The 22966-nt window shown below is 47.1% G+C and overlaps 1 protein-coding gene across 1 annotated transcript in view; it reads right to left on the bottom strand.

The window, feature by feature from the left end:
* The window catches only part of LOC144742117 (zinc finger MIZ domain-containing protein 1-like), a 29189-nt gene extending 6534 nt beyond the window's left edge, over nt 1-22655 (bottom strand). Inside the window, 3 exon segments of the mRNA XM_078624616.1 lie at nt 13677-13782; nt 16663-16776; nt 22587-22655. Of these exon segments, the coding sequence (XP_078480742.1) occupies nt 13677-13782; nt 16663-16776; nt 22587-22655 (289 nt within the window).
* Between the last annotated feature and the right edge of the window lie 311 nt (nt 22656-22966).

Below are 22966 nucleotides of genomic sequence, written 5' to 3'. Positions count from 1 at the left end.
GGAGAGGGAGCGACGAAGAAAGGGGTGAGGGAGGAAACATCAGGCTAATGGGGCTGATAGGAGGAACAAACAAAAGCTTCCCTCTCCGATCAGAAACATAGCAACCGAGAGATTCAACCACACATGAACGCTTGCAGGCAGAACACAAGGCTACCGACACTCACACAGAGGCCAGCGTGTAGTCACACACACACACACACACACACACACAAATGTGGACAGGCGTAACATACACAGCGTGTGCTGGATTTCCACGGACAAAACCGAATTTCAACATTGATGCTCCTCTCAGCATCGCCCCCCCCCCCCCCCCCCAAAAGGCCGCTTTCATTTGAACACTGAGCACACCAGCATCGCTGTGTGCAAAGACGAGGGCTGGAATACAAAAGACGCGTACAGATGGTGCCAGCAGCCTCTCCTCTCCTCTGCTCCCTCTCCAAAGGCAGCTGGGTTTGTCCTCCTATCCAGGCCCCCCCCCCCTCCTGTTCTTGGCACGGCAGGTGCCATGAGACAGCCTGTGCTGCTCCGACGGAGGATTGATCTGCCTTCACCCCAGCCGGTCGACACACGAAAGCCTCTCAGGTGCTTTTGTCCTGAAAACACCGCAGCAGATTTGATACTTTCTGTAAGTTGATTTTAATTGAATACACCACCGGGTCCGGACGCAGATAATAGGTTTACATAGTCACATCTATGTTAGCGCATCCTGCAGCGTTTTCACAGCAGACCTCCCCTCCCCAGGACCCCTCTGAAGGAGAGAGTTTTCAATTCAAGGGCCTGGCCATCAGCCAGCATGTCACAGCTCAATTAGGTCCCATTATTCTCTCCCAACAAGCGCTAACTTGCACTTCTTCCATGTTGATAAACATGTCCCCACGATTTATCCTGTAACTGTGCCACCGTGTGGGTGTGGGTGGGAGACAACCCCTTTTTTTTTTTTTAAACCTTTACGCCCAAAGCTATTTTTCAGGCCTTTGTTTGAAAACTGCACATCCATGATAAAAAAGAGTCTTTCTCTATAATAATTCTAATAAAGATAAGGTAAGAGAAATTTTAAGGAGATTTCTAGTTTTTGCTTTTTTTTTTTCTGGTTGATGCGTTGATGTTAGGGAGCTCTGATGGATATGTCGGATATGTAACCTGTGGACTGTTGTGTTTTCTTTTCAGTGGTTGTTTGTGCGTTTTCCATAAAGTTCCACAGCCGTCGAGGCAGAAATGTGGCGAGTGGGTCGGCTCGTTGGCGCCACCCGGATTGATTATATTTGATCAAATTCATTTAGTTGGTGTTTGGGGGCGTGTCAACATGACTTAGCCCAGGTCCTGCTGTTTAATTTGATGTGCAACTTTACTAAATTCTTTGGATTAGTGCATTGTTTCAACACAAGACAGGAGAAACACAAAACTGGCGTTGAGGGAAACATCCGTCTGAGAGACAGAAGAGAAGAATGGAGTCGGGAGCACAAGCGGTAAGAGGGAATTACACTACCCCACCATTAGACGGAGCCTTTATCACCGCACAAAATTGCCACCTCCGCTTGAACCCCGACCTGTTTAACGGAGAGCGGCTCTGTCATTGAGGATAAACTTGGGTTTCAAACGACGGCAGGAGAACACAAGCAACCTCCTCCTCCCTGAGTATCTGTCGGTACAGTGCAGATGATGAACACAAAGGATTACTGTTTCGGGTCTCCTCTCCTCCCACAGACGGCCCTTCAATAGACTCGTCTGTTTCTCTTGCTCACAGGAGCCAAAGCGGCTGAAATTCATCTCAGGTGCCGCGCTGCCAGATCGCTATGACAATTCAGGAGTGAATTCAAATGTTGTCTGGCCCTTTAGCGCTCCTGTGTTTGCGTGCTCTCCCTGGCGTCCGTCGGTCTCCGTCCTCCATGAGGAGGAGAGAAGAATAATCTCATCGCCTTGGAGATGGTCCCATGGGCCCGGCTGAGTCGGAGCCGTATTGATATTCTGGTGCTCAGCTGCGCGGGCTGATGGTCAGCCATGGAGACGGGCAGTGAATGCATCCGCCGGGACGAGATGGGTGGTTCAGGAGCCGGGGCCGCAGCTTCCAGCCTCCGTCTCCGTCATAAAGCCCCGGGGAGACGTGACAAATGACACGCGCTGCATCTTTGACAGTTGTTCAATGCTCTTTGCAATGACAACGCTCCCCCACCCCAACTTTGTCTGCACACGCAGACAGGAGGCAGAGGTAACGTGTGCTGATTAACTCTTGGTGATTTTCTGGAAAGGCTTCTAAATTCAAGGGTCCTTCCGTCTGAATAAACACATTTCCTGACCAGACTGTTAGTAATTCTAGGTATTTATGCAATTAGAAATACTTCACAAAGGAAAGAGGAACCAGTGAGAGCACTGAGAGCACAGACCTCCCCCAGTCGGCTCATTTCCATTCATCTACTCCGATAAATTCACTGCAAGACAGACGACCATTCACACTCACATTCACACACACACCTACGGGCAATGTCTAGTAACCTATTAAGCTGTTATTTGGAGGTGGGTGGAAGCCGGAGTACCTGGAGAGAACTCACGCAGACAAGGGGTGAGCATGCAAACAAACAATTTATTGTAACGTTTAAAATGTGTCCAGTCTCAAACCCACGTTACGGGTCCTCCCCAAACAGACTTCTATCCTCCACTTCCACCTTAAACAAAGGCAAAGTGTCTTTTGTCTCCGCTGCAGATTAGCCCGAGCACCAGGGAATCTCTTCTTGGCAGGACGCGCCGCTCTTTGGTTTTGGGACGTCAGTTTTAAAACGCCACAAAGAAAAGTGGCAGCGAAAGAGAAGCAGGCGTTAAAATCACAGCGGCTCTCGCTCAAACTCTTTGCGTAGCTCAACGCTGCTGCGCATTGATTGACAAACATGTGGCTGCTGTCGTTTTATTTGAAGGAATATTGAACCTGACCAGGAGAAACAACCTGTGGGCGAGGATCAATAAACAAATGGCTGCTTCATCCAAGATATTTCTTTGTCTCCATCTTCTCTCTCTGTTTACTGGCAGGGGGCTGCTGGGGAGGCAGCAGGTAAGGCAGATGCCAAGGTCCCTCCCTCTCTCTCTCTCTCTCTCTCCCTTCTTTCCAACTCCTCCCTCCCTCTGCTCTCTAACTAACAGACACCTGCTCCCTCGTCAACCCCGGTCCCCCACCTGGCAGCGTCCCACATGGCTTTCTCAACAAATGTCAACGTCCAGCCATCACCTGGCATAATCTGCCTCACTTGTTCCCATACTTTCCCCTTTAAGCCCGTCAGAGAGAGCAGCTGAAAGAAGTCGAAGGAGCTGAGAGGAGAACAAAGACGAGCAGCAAACCAACGAGAACCGCTCTCTAGTTCCCTCTATTCACATCGTGGTCCTCCCTCCCTCCAGCCTCTTTGTGCAGAAGGGTCTGAATGGACGTACGCCTCCTGCAGACCAAAGTCAATTCAAAGAAGTCGACCGAGTTGGAGGAGGCCCAGTTCGCGTCAGCGGCTCACGCGGGCCTCTGAGATATAGAAAACGATACCACACTGTCATATCCCCTCCCCACGCTGTCACCACGGACACACGCACCCTCCAAAGTCTCCAAATAAACTATTCATCGACGGGTGTTCAGAGCCCCGTCCTGTGTTTTAAACACAGGCGTGATGAGTCAAACATATGTAGAACATGTCACAAGTTCATCTCTGTCATTCCATGATGACATTTCTAAAACGTCAAGATTTCCAAGGGAAGTTTGGCACGTTTCAGCACCCGGGGAAGCACCGCTGAACGGATGAGTGCAGCGAGTGTGTGTGTGTGTGTGTGTGTGTGTGAGAGAGAGAGAGAGACGCCCATGGTTTTAGCGCTGGTAAAGATCCGGTGTAACAGTTTACAGAGCAGAAGTGTGCTACTTGTTACCCGTGTGGGATGTCCCACCCTCTGGCGCAGACGTACGTGTGAACTAGCTGTCATAAAATAACTGACTGCATCCGATATCAGGGGAAAAAAAAAAAAAAAAAACGTGCCGCCGAAGAGGCCGAGACGTGTGAAGTGGTACGCGAGGACGTCACGGCGGCAGCGTCAGGACGTGACATATGTCTCCTGACATCGCTCGCACATCAATAAATCAGTAGCTTTTTAACTGTGTATTTAGCTGGGAGAAAAATGTAAAAATAACCACAAAAGTGAGCATTTGGGAGGCGGCGGTGGGGATGGGGATGGGAGGGGGCAGCAGCTCTGAAAGCATCAGCGCTAACCATTATGAAACACTCGGCGTATCTAGGCCAGACGACTGCCTCCTGTCTGCACCTCAGATTTGTCTGCTTCCTTTTTTTCCCCCTCGCATTATTTTCTCTGCTGCTCTCTGGGAAGTCAGTGATGTTGGAGTCTTGTCAATGAGTACTTAGGCCCGCTGCCTCACGGGGAGCCAGACTTGCTGGCTGGGATTTACAGCCGCTTTCAGAGCTGCCCCTGCTTTAATACAGCCTCCTGCTGGCCACATGGCCACAGTGTTGTACCCCGTCCATCCTGGGAGGACGAGGAGGGGACGGAGGGTGGGGAGGGGGGGGGGGCGTGATTGGACAAGAGCCAGAAAGGTCTTACGGAGGCCAGAAACATATGTGGCCATGTGGAGGGAGGGAAAGAAAGATTTCTGGGCTTTGTTGGTGACAGATCAGTGTCCCGTTTACTTCATTCCCCTGTTTTTTTTTTTTAAAGACGATCTGTGATTCAAATCTCACTAACTATCACACAGAAACCTCATGATAAATCACTTCTATTCACATCAAATCTGAGCCCCTACGTTGGAGATTAAGATGATACAGCGTGTCCTTGATAAATCCATTTTTTATTAAGTGAATACCACCTGGAACAAGATAAAGGATGCGCCGTAATCTCAAGATGATTTATTCAGATCTCATCATTGTGACTGTCATTTCACGGTTAAGCAGAAAAGGCAGCTTTTGTCAAACCAGGCCAATGTTTTTAAAAGATAATCTCCCTTGGCACACGCCGCAAATCGCTTCATTAAAGACAGGGCGCTGACATTCAGGGCTCCGGTACCACAAGAAGGTGGAAATCTATAGTGTTTGCCCCCCCCCGCTGAGAATTAATTCCTGGTGCATTAACAGCAAACATCTTCAATCTGTTACTGTACGCCGCTTCCTGCTGCCGTAAGCTGATTGGGAGGAAAACTGCTTCCAAACCTGCATCTTTATTTCTCCATTCAGGTGATTAAATTCTGATGGCTGCAGTTACTCACACATACGTCAACATAACATCCCCCGACAAACACGTTTTTAGTATCACTTTGTCTGTAAAATCAAACCTATTAAAATACATGTTTTGATGAACTGACAAATTCACTGTGTGTCGATACGACTAACTGATCTCATCTCGTGTACTCGAACATCCGAGAAAGAAGCAGAAGGTTGTTTGATTCATTCACGTGTGCACCGGATTTGTTCTTTTCTTACCGATACATGTCCAGGAAAATCGATACATGGCCAATAATCACTTTTTAAAGTATGAACACAACATACACTACAATATATATGAAAAAATACAGCGAGAATCTCCCTGGGCTCTTTCTATGTACTCCAACGTCCCCCCATGATGAGGTCAACTGGTTCTGTCCTGTGATGAGCTGGTGTCTCGTCTAGGGTGTTCACCCGTTCACAGCTGGGATGATGAATGGATGAATGAATGAGTGAACAAACGAACAAACGAATGAAGTTTGCTTGATCCATGTACGTGACAGTTGCGCCTCGTGAAGCTCTGCCAGCGGCCAGCTGACTCCAGACTCTTTGGCCTCAGCAACACGCGCTCCTGCAGGCGGATTATCAGATGAGCAGACCTGTAAAGAAGCCGCTTACCAGGGCCAGACGGTTTCCCTGAGCAACAGGCTGCTATTAACGAAGGCCCAGCCCTTAAGCTCTTGTCTACAATGATACTAATTAGACTCGGAGCAGATGTGCCCACACTCTTGCCCACCTCGGGGTGCTGGGCACGGCCGGTGGTGTCGTGATGCCATTCGCCGGTGGCTGAGTCACCTGCGACCTTCTCGCAGCGGGCCTGGGGTCAAAGGCTTCCCTTGGAAGTGGGAGGAAACCAAACTGTGAAGGAGCCCGGGTCGGTCCTGGCCCCCCTCTAGGCTCATTAGACTCACCCATATGTGCAACAGCTCAGGATTTGAATACAAGCTTGGTGAGCCCCGTTTGGAACGATGAAACTCTGTGACTGTACATCTCTGTTCATTCAGTCACTTCAGTAAACCTCCAGAGATCAACTCTGCCAGCGCACTCTCAGAAACATCTGCCATCATTCAAGATGTACAGATCGACTGGTTTCTAATCTTTGTATCGGCCGGGGGAATGTTGACTGACGTTAACTGACAGTGATGTCGACTGTTGATATTCCATCGGTTGACATGGCTGAGGTCCCTTAAAGCACAGCAACTAAACGCAAAACAAACTCACAAACGATTGATATCAGCAAATTAGAACGTGGATATCTGACCACACAACTGACTCACACTACAGACAATAGATTCATTTAAATGATTATTATTTTTTAAATGTCCTATTTTGCTGACAGTTTTTTATTTCTATTTTTTTATTCAAAAGTTGACACATCCTTGTCCACCCAACACTTGATTCATGCTTGTTTTTAAAGTTCCTTCCCACCGATACACCTCAACTTCCAGTCTTCATCGCTCCAGTCATCAACGGGGGGAGACAAACATCAACCAGGATGCCGGTGTGAGATGATCCAACGTCACGTGCGAGAAGCTTCGTTCCACCGCCAGCAGAAGCCGCCGCCGCCGCATCCTTCCTTTGACACGACCAATCAGAAAACACAACTGATGTCATGTGGCGAGCGGACAGGACGCAGGGGACGGAGACCAGGAGGAGGCGTGATCAGACAGAACTCAAGTGACACCTCACACCTCCTTTGGACGATCCAACATGACGTGATCAAAACCCCAGTTTGCTTCCAAATGTCACGTTGGATCGGCCGCTCTACGAATCCACAAAGACGTGCGCTGTAATTACTCACGGCTCCACGTTCTTTCACACATGAAAAGAACCAGCATGTCGTGCAAACACACAAACGGCGACAGTCGCTGCTGTTAAACAAGAAGCTTCAAAAGAAAACGTCTGTGTAGTTTCACAACTTGGTTGAATAAAAAAAAAAACCAAATACATCAGCATGAACAAGAGATTCATTGATGCACAGTAATGAATATTTATATGTATACTGAACAGTCAGACTGAAATCTCTGAACAAACACCGCCTGTTGCACAAACTCTCTTGTCTTAGCATGTTGGGAATTCTCCCACAAATTCACTTTAGGAAGACAAACTACCACTTACAAACAGGAGGACAGATTTCACTGCACAGACACACAAACTCCTCTGAACTGACAGAAGAACGGATGAAGAAGTGAGTTTGTAAAACCAATTAAGGTACGATACATTCAATGGTTCGATACAAAGTGGGGAATCTCCCACAGACATTATTATTATTATTAACAACAACACAGGTCAGATTATTGAAGACGATGTGTCCGTCATCAACATGGGGACATATTTTTTCCCCACACACAGATTCAACAGCACCACTCAGACGTTCAAAATGTGTAAATGTGTGTGAGTGTGTGTGTGTTTAAATCGAGAATCTACAATAACTTTGGTTTTCTCAAGGACTTTTTCAAGTCCACTCTTTTCTTCATGTGACATCACTGTGATATGTTTCCTTAAAACCATCGGCTGTGGTGGTAAAGAGCCTCTTTCTCTGTCACAACGACACACCTGATTCCAGCCGAGACGAAACTGAACGTGCGGACGTGCTGCAGAGATGAATCAACAGATGGAGGAATCGGATTACGCTGCCGATTGGAGGGGATTTCTGGCTGTGACTTTTTTTTTGTATTCAGAGTATCACTGGAGTGGTAACTGTCATCAATCAGAGCTCAATGACGGATGAGGAAGCGGGTCGGACAAGATGTCGCACGCAGCTTAACACCTCATGTCAAATGTGACGAAAATCTGTAAAACTGGTGAATTCCTCCGTGGCGTGTGCTCCCATCGACGGCGTTTGCAATAAACTGCCAAAAGTCTCGCGGAAAACGCCGCCTCAAGTAGGTCAGCGTGACTCCCGGAGATAATCAAGGCCATTTTGACCCCGTCTGTGTGAGCTGTAAGTGGGTCAAGCGCTCCGGTCCGATGTTGCAACTCCATCAGGCGTCAGCGTTTGGAGGCACTCGTCACAATGCCCGTCTGTTAGTTTAAGACGTGGCGGGGGCGCCTGCTTGCACCCTCACATAACCCTAACCCTCACGACTCTGAGGCCTTCCAGCGGGGCCAGGAACAGCAGCTCCACCTTCCTTCTTATCACCTAAGAATACCCCCCCCCCACACACACACACACACGCACCGTCCTCCTCCCTCCTTCTGACAGCTCTCTGCTTCACCCTCCTCCCTCCCCACATGTCAAAAAAAATGCCACCCGCATTTCAACTAAGGCGAACTCCAGAATAATTCACTCTTTTCCGCGCAGAAATAAAAGAGACTCATGAGTGTTGAAACACTTGTGAGCACCAATCTACAGCAGCAGAACAAAGGCGATCCAGGGCCGCCTTAATCTCTGCTCCACTGAAGCCAGCAGCTATTTTAGAGCCTTTCCCTGTGTCTTTCTATCCCTCCCACCTTCCTCTCCTCTCTGAAACATTCTTCCTCTCCCCTCACCCTCCACCCCTCGTTTCCCTTGGTGTCTCAGGGCAGCAGCTTCTCTCCGTTTTCCTCTCCTCTCTTCCCTGCGTGTCCAGTGACCGACTGCACAATACGACATCAATTATTCATGGCCGCTCTCTCCCTGTTTCACAGGCAAAAACCAATCACAGATGGAGTCGTCGCTAATGGGCTCCTGCTGTACTTGCCACCAGCTTCTTTGCACTCAAGCAACAAATACCCCAGAGACAACGAGGAGGGAAAGAAGGATAAGCTGTTAAAGAAAAAAAAAACAAAAAAAAAAAACAAGACACAGGAACGTCATAGAGCGCGGGCAGGAGAAGAGGAGGATGCACGGAGACGCAGAGAGGTAACGTCAGAAATAATTCAGCAGAATTAGGAGCCGGCTTCTGCAGCAGGAAAGGGTTAAAAGTAGGGAGGGGGGAGAAAGGGGGGAGACAGAAGGGGGGGTGCTGGAGGTTGGGAGGACAAGCAGAGAGGGAGTAAGAGAGAACCAAATGCTTATCTCCTCACCTCGGATGTATGCAGCTGTTATTGATGTATCTTCTTTTTCTGTCTAGTGATCCATTGCCTGCTCTCCCAATACACACATCACACAGAAGCAGCCACAGCCACTTCGCCAGAAGGGAGAGAGGGAGGGGAGGAGGGCAGGGGAGGAGGGGAGGGGAGGAGGGGAGGGTAGAGGAGGAAAAAATGCAGGCGGCTCACATTTCAAACTTGCAAAAGGGGGGTGGTGCCTAATGTGCTAGACAGCCTGCATCTTGGCCCGGGTCCAGAGCAACGGGCGGAGGAAGCCTCCATCAGTTCATTCAGAGTCAAAACGGGCTGTGAGGAGACGCTCGCCCGACGGCGGGGACGGCTCACGGAGCAGCAAGTCGAACCGAGTGGCTGCAAACAGTTGACTTCATCCCATCAGAACAGTCAGTGTAATTAAGGGACATGGAGGAGGCGGAGGCACTGTGGCTGCCTGATGCACAGGAGGGTGGAATCAGAGAGGGGAGGGGCCAATTACACCATATTTGTCTACACACACACACACTTGGATAAATAATTACACACTGTTAAAACATGTAAAACTGCGGGCAGACACGCCACCTGAGGCAGTCTGACAGAGTCAAATATCCTCAAACCAGCCGCCGGTGGAACGATCTGCGGTTGAAATACAGTAGCCGGGCGTTTAATTAGCGCAAATTAATTTCAATGTGCAAACAATCCGACTGTGTTGCGCCACGTATTAGAGCGGCATATGGAGATGGCAGCTAGGCTATCACCTCCTGCTGCCGTAGACATAATAGGTGCAGGAACAAGCGGAGAGGAAGGACAGCGGCGCTCTTATCGCTCGTCTCCCCTGTCGGTACTCGGTCTTCGTATTTGCTATCAGCTGAACGCACCGCCGCTGAGTTACGGCGCGGCACCCCCCGAAGGCGAGTTAACACATCAATCACAGCGGCCTGGAAGAGCTTTGCGCAGAAATCGTGCAAAACAGAGCGATTTACAGTTTCTGTGAGGAGTGAAAAAACACCAAGAAACTGTACAGAAACGCTGACATCCAGAGTAGAAGGCTGAACAAACTGAAGGTGCACAGTCGACAGCAGGTCACACATTTGAACCATGACTCAGCGCCCTGGTAAATGAACTATTATATCACTTAAGAAGTGTGTGAACGCCACAGACAGTCGTTGACTTTTGCGTTAGCGAGCGACAAGAGAAACGTCTCTAATCAACTGGGTTCTACACTTCTTGGGTCTCATTCAACAGCAGAACCAATTTGTGTGTAAACTCTTTGGGCAGCCATCGTTGTTTTAGCAGCGCCGATGTTTCCGTCGCTAATACCAAAATCGACACATGCTGCCGACCGCACGCAGGTGCCAGTGTAAATTGTATTCTTGTCACTATTGGAAATTAGAAATAGAACATTCATATTGTGCTCTGTTACGTACACAATACCCAGATGTCAGCATGACAAAAGAATACAAATATTACACATTTAGTTCAGTTAGTTAGATCCAGATTAGCTTCATGTTTGTGAATTATCTATAAACGTCGACTCTGATGATACACATTCTTTTTACATGTTGATAATAATATAAGAACATCCCCCTCCAACCTAGGAGTAGGAGTAGGTTTTTAATAGAGAAGGCTTTTATGTGTCTATCGACACACAAATTCACTAATGTGCGATGAATGAGACCCCTTGTGTGGAAAACTACACAAAAGGACACACAGAATTTGCTTGTTGTTAACTAGGATGATCCATCCGTGCTGCGTGTGTGTACAAGTGTAGAGAACAAACCACGTTGACTGAAGAAGAGCTGAGGCCCAACTAATTATCTGATGAATAGCTGGTTTACCAGGCGTTTGTTACAGGAGAGAATGAACCACTACGGGAGCTGAAAAACTTTGGTCTGGTGCCCCCTCCTCTGAGCCGGTGCCTCCTTTCAGTCGCTGGAGCTGAGGAATTCCCAAGAGCTTGTTGAGGCGCAAACAATTGGGAATGTGCTATTCTGACCCGCTCGGATGAAAAAAACATGATGAAGCTTTTTTTTTTTTTTGTTGCTGTTGCTTTTGGTGACATTTTTTTTTCAAATGTTGCCACCGGAACAGTGTGAAATGGATGAAACAGGCCCGACGGGTGGTCGTAGCGACGCATGCGACGAAGAGACGGAGAGCGACAGGAAGCTGCGGATGACGTTTTTCAACACCGGGGGCGTGAGCTACGTGCTCTGATGTCGCCACGGCGCCACGTGGCCGCAAGACGCTCATCGTAATCTCAGATTAATAGAACAGGGCTGATTCACATAGAGGTCACCACTAGCACACTGCAGACCCCCCCTCCCCCTACCACACACACACACACACACACACACACAAACAGCTCTCTCAGTGCATTGTGGGTCGCTTCCACAAAAGGGCTAAAGTGGCAGATCCCCCCTCCCATTGAAACTGTGAGTCGTACAATTCACCAAAACCACCCTGGGTGCACTTTTCTTATCGTCAGCAGCAGAGTCAGTCAATAATAATCAGAATAACAATAATAAAAGACCTCATTCTAAGTTACAAACAGCAGGACGTCGCCGTAGAAACGCTCGCCTTGATAAATTTGTGATACGTTAGCTGATAAGGTCAATGGGAGCGAATGATGAGGTCCTGCAGGGCAAAGACCATCAGGACCGTGCCATTAGGAACCAGGTCGATTCCTTTGGGTTTTGCACTTCTAAGCTTTCCTTAAAAAATAAATTAGCAGGATACAGTCAAAGTACGACCTGCTTCGGCTGAGAGCATTGATTTCTGGGGTTTTTCATACCACTGAACCCCCACCCCCATCCCCCCCCCCGGCGCAATTTCCTGCAGTTTTCTCCCATGTCCTGAGAAGGAATCTCGATGACATAACAGAAATGTAATCGCTGGACCACACAGCGGTGTCAGGCCTGCTTGTAACATCAGATCCGACTAATTTATCACTGATCCATTGACCTGATTTCCTGTTCCGCTCATAAAGATCTTTTCTTTCCCTCTTTCAACTGTGCAAACTAAGATGCAAACAACAGCTCGTCTCCCCAGAGCTCTCTGCTGACTTTCCTCCAAGGAAACTCCCAGGTTTTTTTCTTTCTTTTGTGGTGTGTGTGTGTGTGTGTTTGTGCGTGTGTGTGTGGGGGGGGGGCGGGGGGGGCACATTAAATCTCAGTGTCAGCAGAGATAAGGAACAAAGTAGGTGGAATCATTTTTATGACATATTTATGACAGAGCTGAGACTCTACATCTGCTCTGAGCAGAAACTGTTCAGTTTGGATCAAATCCAGGAAAAAAGGCTTAGTTTGTTTTTGTAAAAGCATAGTGTGTGTCTGTGTGTGTGTCTGTGTGTGTGTGTGTGTGTGTGTGTGTGTGTGTGTTCAAATTTCAGCTCCATGTCCTCAGTGTCTCCCCTGTGAGAGCCGGCCTATCTGTGACCTGCTGCTGCCATCCTCGGCCCCCGTCATGTGACACTCTCCCCTTTGCCCGTCGCTGGGCAACGGCCCTGTTGGACACCGGGGGAACGGGTCCGGCCCCTGGGGCCCTTGGGGGTTGGGGGAGTGTTTAAGCCCCATCTCCCACTACCGCTACCAGACAGGGCTTTCTTTCCACCTTAACAACCTCCTTCACTGGGGCCTCCACTCCAGAGCTTCTGGGAACTCTGCAGAAGAATGCGGAGCCTTTCTGACCGTTTCCACTAACGCCCGCTGCCTCTCTCTGCGTCGCCACATATCCATGCAGGTACATAATTGTCCATGAAATGCGCACTGGGATTCCGCCTGGACGGAAGTAAGTAGGCGCTGCTCCCGTTTCCTGCTACAGATAGAGAATCAATGGCCAGTTTTACCTGAATCGATTGGACGTGGAACATCTGGCCATTGGTTAATTGATGTTGTGGCGCCGGGGCGACACGACGATTTGAAGCCTCCGACATCAACGCATGAAGCGGTGCGTGCCGTAAATCAAGGGTGGAAATTCAAACAATATGCAGGTCAGGACTTTCATGTCCCAACTCACACAAACACGCTCACTTCGTAACCCGAGACAGGTGGAAACCACAAATCAAAAAAGGAGCACAAGATATTATTGTTATCTGCCGCGCTGCTGACAGACGATACGTCTTCATTCCCAGCGGCTTGATAACATTTGGCGGCGTACAGCTGTCGAAACAATCCATCACAGCACCGAGAGGACGCCGTTGTGTGAAAACCCATCATCGCACATACAGATGTTTTTGTCGTGTGTGACAAATGGAAACATCTGCACTTAGTCTGCAGCAGAGATGTGATGTGTAAAAAGTTCAGGATTTTTTTTCTAACGAGTATTCTGCATCAGCAAGTGAGGGAATCTGCAGTGACCAGGTGAGGGTGCAGATGCTCTCAGGAAGGAGACGTTGAGCCTGCAGCCGGCCAGCAGGACCAGATGGCCCCTGACACCTCTTACCTGCTGATTTTGGAGTGAACTTGTCCCTGTTGGCGGCGCACACAGCCAGAAGCCGGTAACCCAGGTCCAAGTCGAAGCCCTGCTGCGCTGCTACACGGCTGACCACCTGAACACAACAGGTGAGGAGCATGTCAGACATTCATCAGTGTTTCTACCTGCCCGGCCTCACCCGTGAGTTGTTGTTTTTTAAATTAGTATGCTCCACGTCTATGCAAACAGCATTCCTGAAGACATGAGAGCAGCTGCAAGTCTGGAAATTTTTAAAAGCAAACTCAAGACTCACCCTTTTTGGCCTGGCTGTTAATTGAATTTTTGAACTTGTAGTTCTTTTTTAAATTATATCCTATCTTATCTACCTTTTCTTCATACATTTTTACTTGGTTTGAATTTACATTTCAATTATTACTCTTGTTATTTATGTATTTACATCCCTTTATCTATTTATTTATCTTAGTTTATTCATAAATAAGTGAAATGTTTGTATTTGTCTGTTGGTGTTTTTTGTTCTATGGGCTGTTTGTGTCCTGAATGAAGTTGATCAGGTCATCTCAAGTCCCCCACATAAGATGATAGATACACAGTGATACTAATAAATTCAATGTGTTGTCCTGTCAGTGGTGGAATGATGTCGATTTTTCAAGTTAAAATGTGTGGTATTTCTACATCATGAGCCAAACGAGCTTTTCAGAGTGAAATCCCTCTTTTACATGAATATACATGACAATAGACTGGTGATGGAATGTATCGTCAGCGCTTATGTTCAACTTATGTTCGACTGTACAATAATAGTAATAAGTATTATTATTATATTTTTTTGACATTGTAATATTATTATGTATATTATTATTATAATCTTTTTTTTCCTAAAGTATCTGAGTACTACTAGCATAGTGAACTTCAGAACTTCAGAACTTCACTACTAGCATAGTGAACTTCTAGAATCGGTGGTTTAATTGCTCATTTTATGCATAATTGATAAAAGTGTGTAATTTAACAAATGTCCTCCTTGCTTAAGAAAGCTCAGTTACATTGATGAATCGATGGCTGACAGCAGATTTGAAAGTGCACAGGACTTTACATGTGCTGCTTTATTTTCAAGAGAAGAAATATTTGATATTTCTGCATTTAATGACAAACGATCAAAGGGAATCAAGCCGACAATTTCTTCCCATTGAGTTGCAGCTGCTGCTGATGAAGAAATGAACTGGATTTCCACCCTCAGATCAGATGAATACGTCGTGAGGAATTAAATGAGAAGAGGGATTTGGGCACAGATTGCATCAGATGACTTTGGCTTTGAGAGAAACAGGCACCTTTTCACTGCTCGTGATGTAAATCTGTCCTATGTCGGCGCCGCGGCGCTTTGATTTACTCTCTCCATTATCAGCTCAAAGAGACACATTTATGACACACCAGTCCCTTTAAGACACACCGGCCCGTGTGGACCGACGTGCATCATTACGAGCAGATTCCTTCCCTCTCTGCAGCCGCAATCCCATCAAGGTTCAAGAAAAGCCCCGAGGTAGCAGCTGAACAGCTGAACGCGGCTTCCTGCACCGTGTCATTATCTTCCGTAAGTATAGTCCTGACGTGTCACCAAAACAAAGTATGTATATCTGGACGTTATTTATAGGAGTGACCTATTAAGACGATATATGAGCGTCAGGCCTCTAATTAAAATCTAAACTTGTGAGGGACGTTTTCCTAAATGCTTATTCTCGTGTCACAATTACAACCAGTTGTTTCCAAGTTTAGGAGCTTAATTGCACAAAGCCAGTGGTGGTCGACCGTAAGCCAAACAATCGACTTCACGGTCAAATCCCAATCATCTTAGCGCACACTGCTAAACCATAAGGACGTATTTCACCACGAGAATGCTGTTTGTCTTTTCCAGGACGGCGTTTAAAAAGGGGGTGTGGTACGAAGCGCCCTGGGCTCGCTGCCTGTCCCAGACGCAAACACTGACACGTGCAACAGGCTGAAGTGTTTCCCTTAACTGACAATTTCATAATCCGACATATGTTATCAGGGGGTCACCGTGGTGCCTGAAGGCCGGTTGTAAAAATAATCCAAAATACTAAAAATATAATATAATCATTATCATTTCAAAAATAAAACTATTGCAGAAATTGTGAGAAATCACTGAATGATTCTTCATCCTTCTAATTAATATTAAACCCTGTTGTTTTGTTATTTCCAGAAGTGTGTATCTAACTGGCTGCCATTTGGATTATTTACTTACTTACTGACTAGTAGCTCACAGTTTAAAAAAGCTTGGTGGGTGACCCTTGATCTAGAAGTTTTCTAGACCTGAACCAAACACCTGAGCGTGTCCCAACGGTTCCAGTTCTCTATGCTTCCTGTTTCCACGCTCACTTGGCTGAGTTACAAACTTCACCCGACATCTATTTCTTATCTTCAGCTGGAGGCATCAGGGATATAAACATGTTAAAGCACACAAAGCCCGAGGGTGGCAGGTGAGTGACTCATCCATGACAGGAATACAGGAAATTTTCACTTTTTCCCCCAATCTGTTCTTTGTTTACCGTGTACGTCTGCACAAGTCCAGTCTTTCTGCTGCTTACGCCCTGGGATGCTAATTATTCAATTAATCAAAAGCCCCTTGGCGTATAAGTGGGGGAATTAAAAGCTTAAAAAAAAAAGGGTTTTCCTCATAAGCACTGATTGCTCTGTGGTTTGAGGACATTATTGTGCTCGTCCTTTAAGTGTTTCAGAGTGCTGATTTCATGAACCACAGCAAACTCTAAGTACATGCTGAAACTGAAAAAAGTTGGGGGTTTTTTTTGTTTTTTTTAAAGCATTTTATTTCCCCGTGACCTCAGTCAAGATCAGGCCGCCAAACAGGAATTCTCTCGTACCCCTGTGAGAGTTACAGAAAGAGCCAATGCAGCAGTCGCTTCACCGGCACCTTTCCTCGTCCTTGAACCCCAGAGTGGGAGTGTGCGGTGGGGGTTGGACGACTTACCGTTAGACATCCCATCAGGCTTTGCTCGAAGGGGCGCTGGAAGGCTCGGGGGTCACCGCACCAGTCCAGCAGCTCCGTCGCTGCTGTTTGGAAATTTGCTGGATTTTGTAAGTGCTGGATAGACGGAAAGGGAAGATGGTTAGCGGACATGTTTAGAATGGAGCTTTTTCGCTCCACCATTCCAGCTCTACTCGACCTGACTTGGCTCTCCCCAGCTATTTTTCCACTGGCGACAGAACCTGGTACCTGGTACTTGTTTTCATACAACCTCCGTTGAGGCCTCCAAGCAAGCCGAGCTGGTAATGAGACAAATCACTTATTTTCTCATAAGGTGCCTGTTTGTCAACAGCAGTAAGAACTGGATCAGGACACGCCTCTGAAACATGTACACACACACTACAACAGTAGAAGTATAGTAGAATTTCAATATCAAACCAACTTCACCATCAACCTACTGATACTAACAGCCGATGATGATACTGATGATAATAATGTGCTTCAAAATGATCTGAACAGTTTTTTTTATAATCTGAGCATCCTCTTTCTTTCATAGTTCTTGATTTTCACATTCACATAAACACAACACAAAACATTCCCACCCCACATCGGACATCCCAACGAGAGGCTTATTCTGCTTACTGATTTACAACATGTGCACACATGCTGGTGTATCAAAAATGTCCAGAGTGAGAAACCAAATAATGCAAGGCACATAATGAAAGAAAGTGAAAACTGAGCCCCTCTGTGGATTAGAAGCAGCTAAAAAAGGTCTGATAGGTCAACAGTCAAACCCAAATGCATGTTGAGGAGTTCTGTTGGTTTCATTAACTAATGCTTTCATCAATTAATTGGTTTTCATTAATTGTCAGAAAATGTAAAGAAAGGTCACTTAAAAAAAAAAAAAACATTTTCTCAAGCTTTCTCAGTCTGAGAGACGGTGACCGATGAAAAGATGATTAAAAGTGAGAAAAAAGCAACAATGGAGTCATTTTATTTATTCTATGATAGCAAATATCTCCTATTCTAATAACGCTCTACAGACTATTCATGTGAACAGCTGAAGGGCCCCCACCCCCTTTATAGACATGCTGACTTCCCCAGGTTTCTGTGGTCGGGCTCTGTTGCTGCGTGTAATAAATCTCACTGTACCGCAGACGATAGCCCTTATTTCACAAGTAGGCCCCGAGCTGTGCTGTGACTTTATCTGACAACAGGCTCCTTGACCTGCAGCCCCCCACCCCCCACCTCCTCTTTACGGTGTTCACTCTTCAACTGGGGCCGCCGGCCCACTCTCGAACCCTGATGTGTGTCTACAGCAGGCAAGAAAAAAACACAGGCCGACCTCTGTGGGTCACCATCTCAGACACACTGTTGATCATTTCTGACACTATCAGTTGGTTGAATTAGAAGAGCAGAGCCCAGCGATGAGATCGGCAGCATTCCGACAGAATATGCACACCAGCTTTTGAAGAGTTCTCCTACAGACCCAGGAAGAAACAGGACTCACACTCTGGCACTTGACAGGCAAACACAAATGTTTGTCAGCCTGAAGTGAACGGCGGCCTTTCAACGTGTCTGAGAGCTTCGGTTTCACTGTCACAGGCAGACACAGGACAAGAAGTGACAGCAGTCGAGCTTGGTTTTTCCCCTTTGTGCTCTTTAGGTGGCAGCAGAGGTCAGGATTTGATGCGGCACATTTCCTATCAGCTCACATCGCGGCCGTGTGGCGGCGGCCGGATGAAACCAGTCTTGGTCATTTTATGCAATGTCCACGACTGTTTGCCACCCGGCTGACGGCTCTTTGTTGGGCGGCGGCGTTCCTGAGCGTGCAAATTCTACTGCTGGGTAAGGGGATGGGGTGTGTGTGTGTGTGTGTGTGTGTGGTGGTGGGGGGGGGGTTACAGCCACAGATGCTAAATTTAGATGAGTCTGGAAGCTGGACAACACATGGAATCAGTGCACTGAAGATAGACGTGTGTGTCTTAGCCTGTATATATGTGTGTGTGTGTGTGTGTTGGTGTGTTGGGAGTGGGGGGGCCCACTTGAGCTTGAAGTGATTACTGTTCTTTGCACTGGGAACAATTGGTCCCACCAGTGTGGCTGTCACACCGAGCTCTTGGCAGTGCCACGACACAGATGTTCCCCCTTCCCCGGCCAAAACCCACCAATCAAACCTAAACTAGTGGCCAGGAGTCCCCCCCCCCACACACACACACACACTGCCTGTCCACCCGCCCTGGGTGAGATTCATCCAGCAATATTTGCGCCACAGTTGTCAGATCTCAGAACTCAGATAACGTCGGGAAAAGATGACACATCTGCAGCGAGAGCAGCAAAACAATCTGGTGCTGAATCTTCTTAAAATCACATTAGATATGTACCCAGCACTTTTTGTCAACATTCACTTTTCATCCACTGCTTTGTTTTGTTTTTTTTAAAGACAATATGAACCCGTGATGACGACAGATGAGTCGGTGCAGTCATGGTGCTTTTCCACGACACAGTTCCAGCAGGTTTGTGCGACATACAAGAGAGAGAATAGAGACGGAGCAGGACACAGTCGCTGCTACTGATTGGCTGTGGATGGATTTACACACTGAACGATGAGACCTGAGTGATCTTCAACGGTTTAAACTGACAGAGATCACTGCCAAACTGCAGATCAGTTAAACATATGTAGAACATGTTAAAATCAGCGTCCATCTCAGTCATTCAGTGATAAAATTTCTAAAATATCAACATTTCCAAGGGGAGTCTGCTACGCTTCAGCAAGTGCCGCTGAGCAGAGTGCAAGTGCGGTGAGATGTTGTGGGGGGTGTCTCTGTACCCACCACATTTCAAACCAAACCGACACCTGCGGTTGTCGATTCAGCCAGTGACGGCCCACAGAAATAAAAACATATTAATGGAGACAATTAACCCCGGGATCACACAGCGGCAGAATACACAGCCAGCACCGCAGAACAGAAACGGGACAGTTTATCTTGAAATATCGACGCTCGCAGTCTAAGGAAGCACCCCTGTGGCGGGGGGAGAGTTCAGTGTTTCTGCCAAACTTCTGTAGCACATCAGTGCTGAGAGTCTGACAGCACACAGGCTTCCCCTCAGTGAGAGGAAAAATACTGACTCTGAAATAGAAACCAGCAGCCCGTCTTCCTCCGGACTGCTCACACCGGCGCAATTCTGGGTCCTGATAGGAAAACAAATTGCCACGAGGAAACTGTTGGAGAGGAAATCGGATAAATGGAGCCCTTTTAAGACTCCCCTGTCTGTTTGGAGGGTAAAAGAGTGGACGTCTTGATTTTTGCTCCGGCGAACACACAAACCTGTCAGCGTGTTTTACTCTGCGCAACAAGTACAGAGCAGTGCCACTGAAGTTATCATCCAACGCGCTTTAGCATTAGCATTAGCGTTTTCAGAAGGTACCAACGGGCCCGTTCCACAGACGCTGGTTGTCATGTTGTCACTCAACACCGGGCCTGTATACAATGATGCAGCATCAAATCAGAATTGTTGTCCCTATCATTCATGACTTCCTCAATGTCTGGACAGGTGGAGGTGCATAAATATCCTGATTTGATAAAAGAGTCCATGCGGTTATTGTTCAGAATCAGATGAATACAACTTCACAACAAGATAGGCAATTACCCACTGACCGCCGTAATGATTTCTGATTTACCTTTCAACCTACGATTCAATCAAGCCGACAGATTCCAATTCCCTCCACTTTATCATCGCGCGCCGCGGCAATTCATCATTTGAGCCACAAAAATCAATTTGTTCCCCTGTCCGCTGCACTGGGAGCACTTAGACGAGACAGGTCCCATCACGCGAGGGAACAACTGCAACGACGACGCAAACCCCATTGACATCGCGGCTCCCAAATTTCAACATGTGCCTCCTTCAATAAAGCAAACAGCTGGATTGTTTTACAATATTTCCTTAATTATTTTAATGGCTTGGATATTGGACAATGGGGAGCAGCGGAGAAGATAGTGAGTTAATTGTTCTGATCTCCCCTGATGATCATCTTTTTGTGTGGGGTGGAGAATAGGCGGCCGGCTGAATGGGCTCACTGCTAGTCTAATTGGCAGGACATAAATGGTATTTATTATGCGGGCCTTCCAAACCCTGATTGTCTGCGGCACAAAGCCGCCTCTATTAGCAGGGTGCTGGCTCTTACTGGTTGGTTTGAAATGACCCGGTGCTTAACCATTTATTCCATGGACTGGGGGCCTCCTTGTATGCCATGGATCTCTCTAATTGGCATGTTTACCCATATGCTGCTTCGCCCGGCCGCGAACGTCGGGACGTGTTTGTTGAAATTTTTGCCTTATGGGGTTAAAACATTTAACCCCGTAAGGCAAAAATCGTTCACACTTGCCTTGCCCTATCGGTGATGCTCTTTGCAAGAATAATCCATCATCTAATAGCGCCACAATCATACAGTACATTAATTTAATTTCACCTCCTCTATGAAGGAGGAGTGGATATTGAATATTTAATATCCCGCCGTGAAGACGGTAAGTAGACAAAAGACACAGAGAGCCTGTTTACCTCTCTGCGTCTCAGGGACATCTCAGCTTGTCTCGACACATCGGGGCTTCCCTCTGTTTGCTCCCTAAACACCTGCTTTGTCTCTTGATCTGCCTGAACCTCTTCTCCCTCTCGGTAATAGCTGGGAACTCCCTGCTGAGGGGAAAACAATTTACCCGGTCTCCACAGCACAAGCTGCAGACATTGTCCTACTGTCTAATGTACTTTTTTTTTTTTTTTTTTTTTTTTAGGAGGCGACCTCAGCAGAGAAACAAAACGGGATGTCAGTTACGAAAAGAGATCTAAAGGACAGACAGGCATGTCGCCCGGGGTTACCGGAGTACGCCTCTGCCAGAGATCTGGTCCCGCAGTAAATGATTGTGAAGGCAGGACAAAAAGACTCACTGGGAATCAGCAGTGGCAGGAGGAGAAAGAAGGTGATGGCAGGGGGGGGAGCAGCAGCTGCTCTTTGACCCCGCTCACCAACCTGGGACACACAAAGGGCAAAACCCACGAGTCGTGGCCAAACAGGAAGCATGAGAGGGGCATGCTGGCGGACACACACACACACACACGTCCCTCAGTGTTCCCTACGCCAACAATGAGACGGGGCGTTTAAACGTGTAACCATCGGATTTGTTGTACAGACGCCAAGAATAAGACTAGTATAGTTGTCTTATTTCTTTACACTTTACACTTAGAATAAGACACATCAGCTGGAAAAGGATTTTGTTTTTGGACAATCTTCATCTCTTTCAAGCAAAGTTTCACTTTATAAAAAAGTACAAAATCCTGCCATGGAACAAATGTTGTTTTTTTTTTCCTTATTACAAGCAAAAAAAATCATTCCCCTGGATTTCTTCTGCTTGAAACAAGTGACAAATGTGTGAAAATAAGTTACCCTTTCAGGTGAGGTGTCTTATTTAAAGTGTAAAGGGGTTTCATGTCTACAAATGAGACATTTTGACGAGAAATAAGACAAATACTCTTACTATAGTAAGTATGGACCAGATTGTTCTGGTTGTTTCTAGTGAGACTGTAAAGTAAAGAGATTTGTGTCATTGTTAATTCCAAGAACCGATCACCTGAACGCTCGGTTTGCTCCGTCATTGATTCCTTCAAGCTTGCTAGCTTGAAGGAAGAAAGCTATGGAATGCCATTTAAGTTAATTTCTGCTAAAGGAGAAAAAACAGGGTCAACTTGTAACACCAGGATGCAGGAACTTTGAAGGTCACCACACAAGGTGACTAGGCCTCCTGATCTTTACACCAAATCATAACCGAGTCAATAGTCGCTCACATAACAGGAAGTAACAGGAAGCGTTTACTGCACACATGCAGCATGTTCTGGATGAGTCCAACATCAAGTGACAGTTTAGCAGCTCTCACCTGTTTGATACACTGCAGACGGTCATTGGTCTGCTGTATGTGTCTGTCCATCGACGGAATCGAGTTCATGTTGATTGTCCCTCTTTGGCCTCTACCTGCCAGCCATTAAACCGCAGCGTTCTGGAACAGAAACAAGGACAAGTGTTACAGCTCGTCTCTTCCTCCACAAGATCTCATCACCACCAGGATATGGCACTTTAGTGTGTGTGTGTGTGTGTGTGTGTGTGTGTGTGTGTGCGCTCGCGTCGCTGTGAGCTGAGAAGGGCGATATTGATTTGGCAGGTGACAAGCGCCTCTGAGAGCTCAGAGGATGACATTCCTCTCGGCTCCTGTGACACCCTTAACAAGCCCTGTCGGTTGCACCCCCCCCCCAAGAACGC

The sequence above is a fragment of the Lampetra planeri genome, unplaced genomic scaffold (genome assembly GCF_965212315.1).
Source record: "Lampetra planeri unplaced genomic scaffold, kcLamPlan1.2.h2 scaffold_865, whole genome shotgun sequence".
NCBI lineage: Eukaryota > Metazoa > Chordata > Hyperoartia > Petromyzontiformes > Petromyzontidae > Lampetra > Lampetra planeri.
Note: the sequence above shows the minus strand (reverse complement) of the source record. Positions and strands in the feature narration are given on the sequence as shown.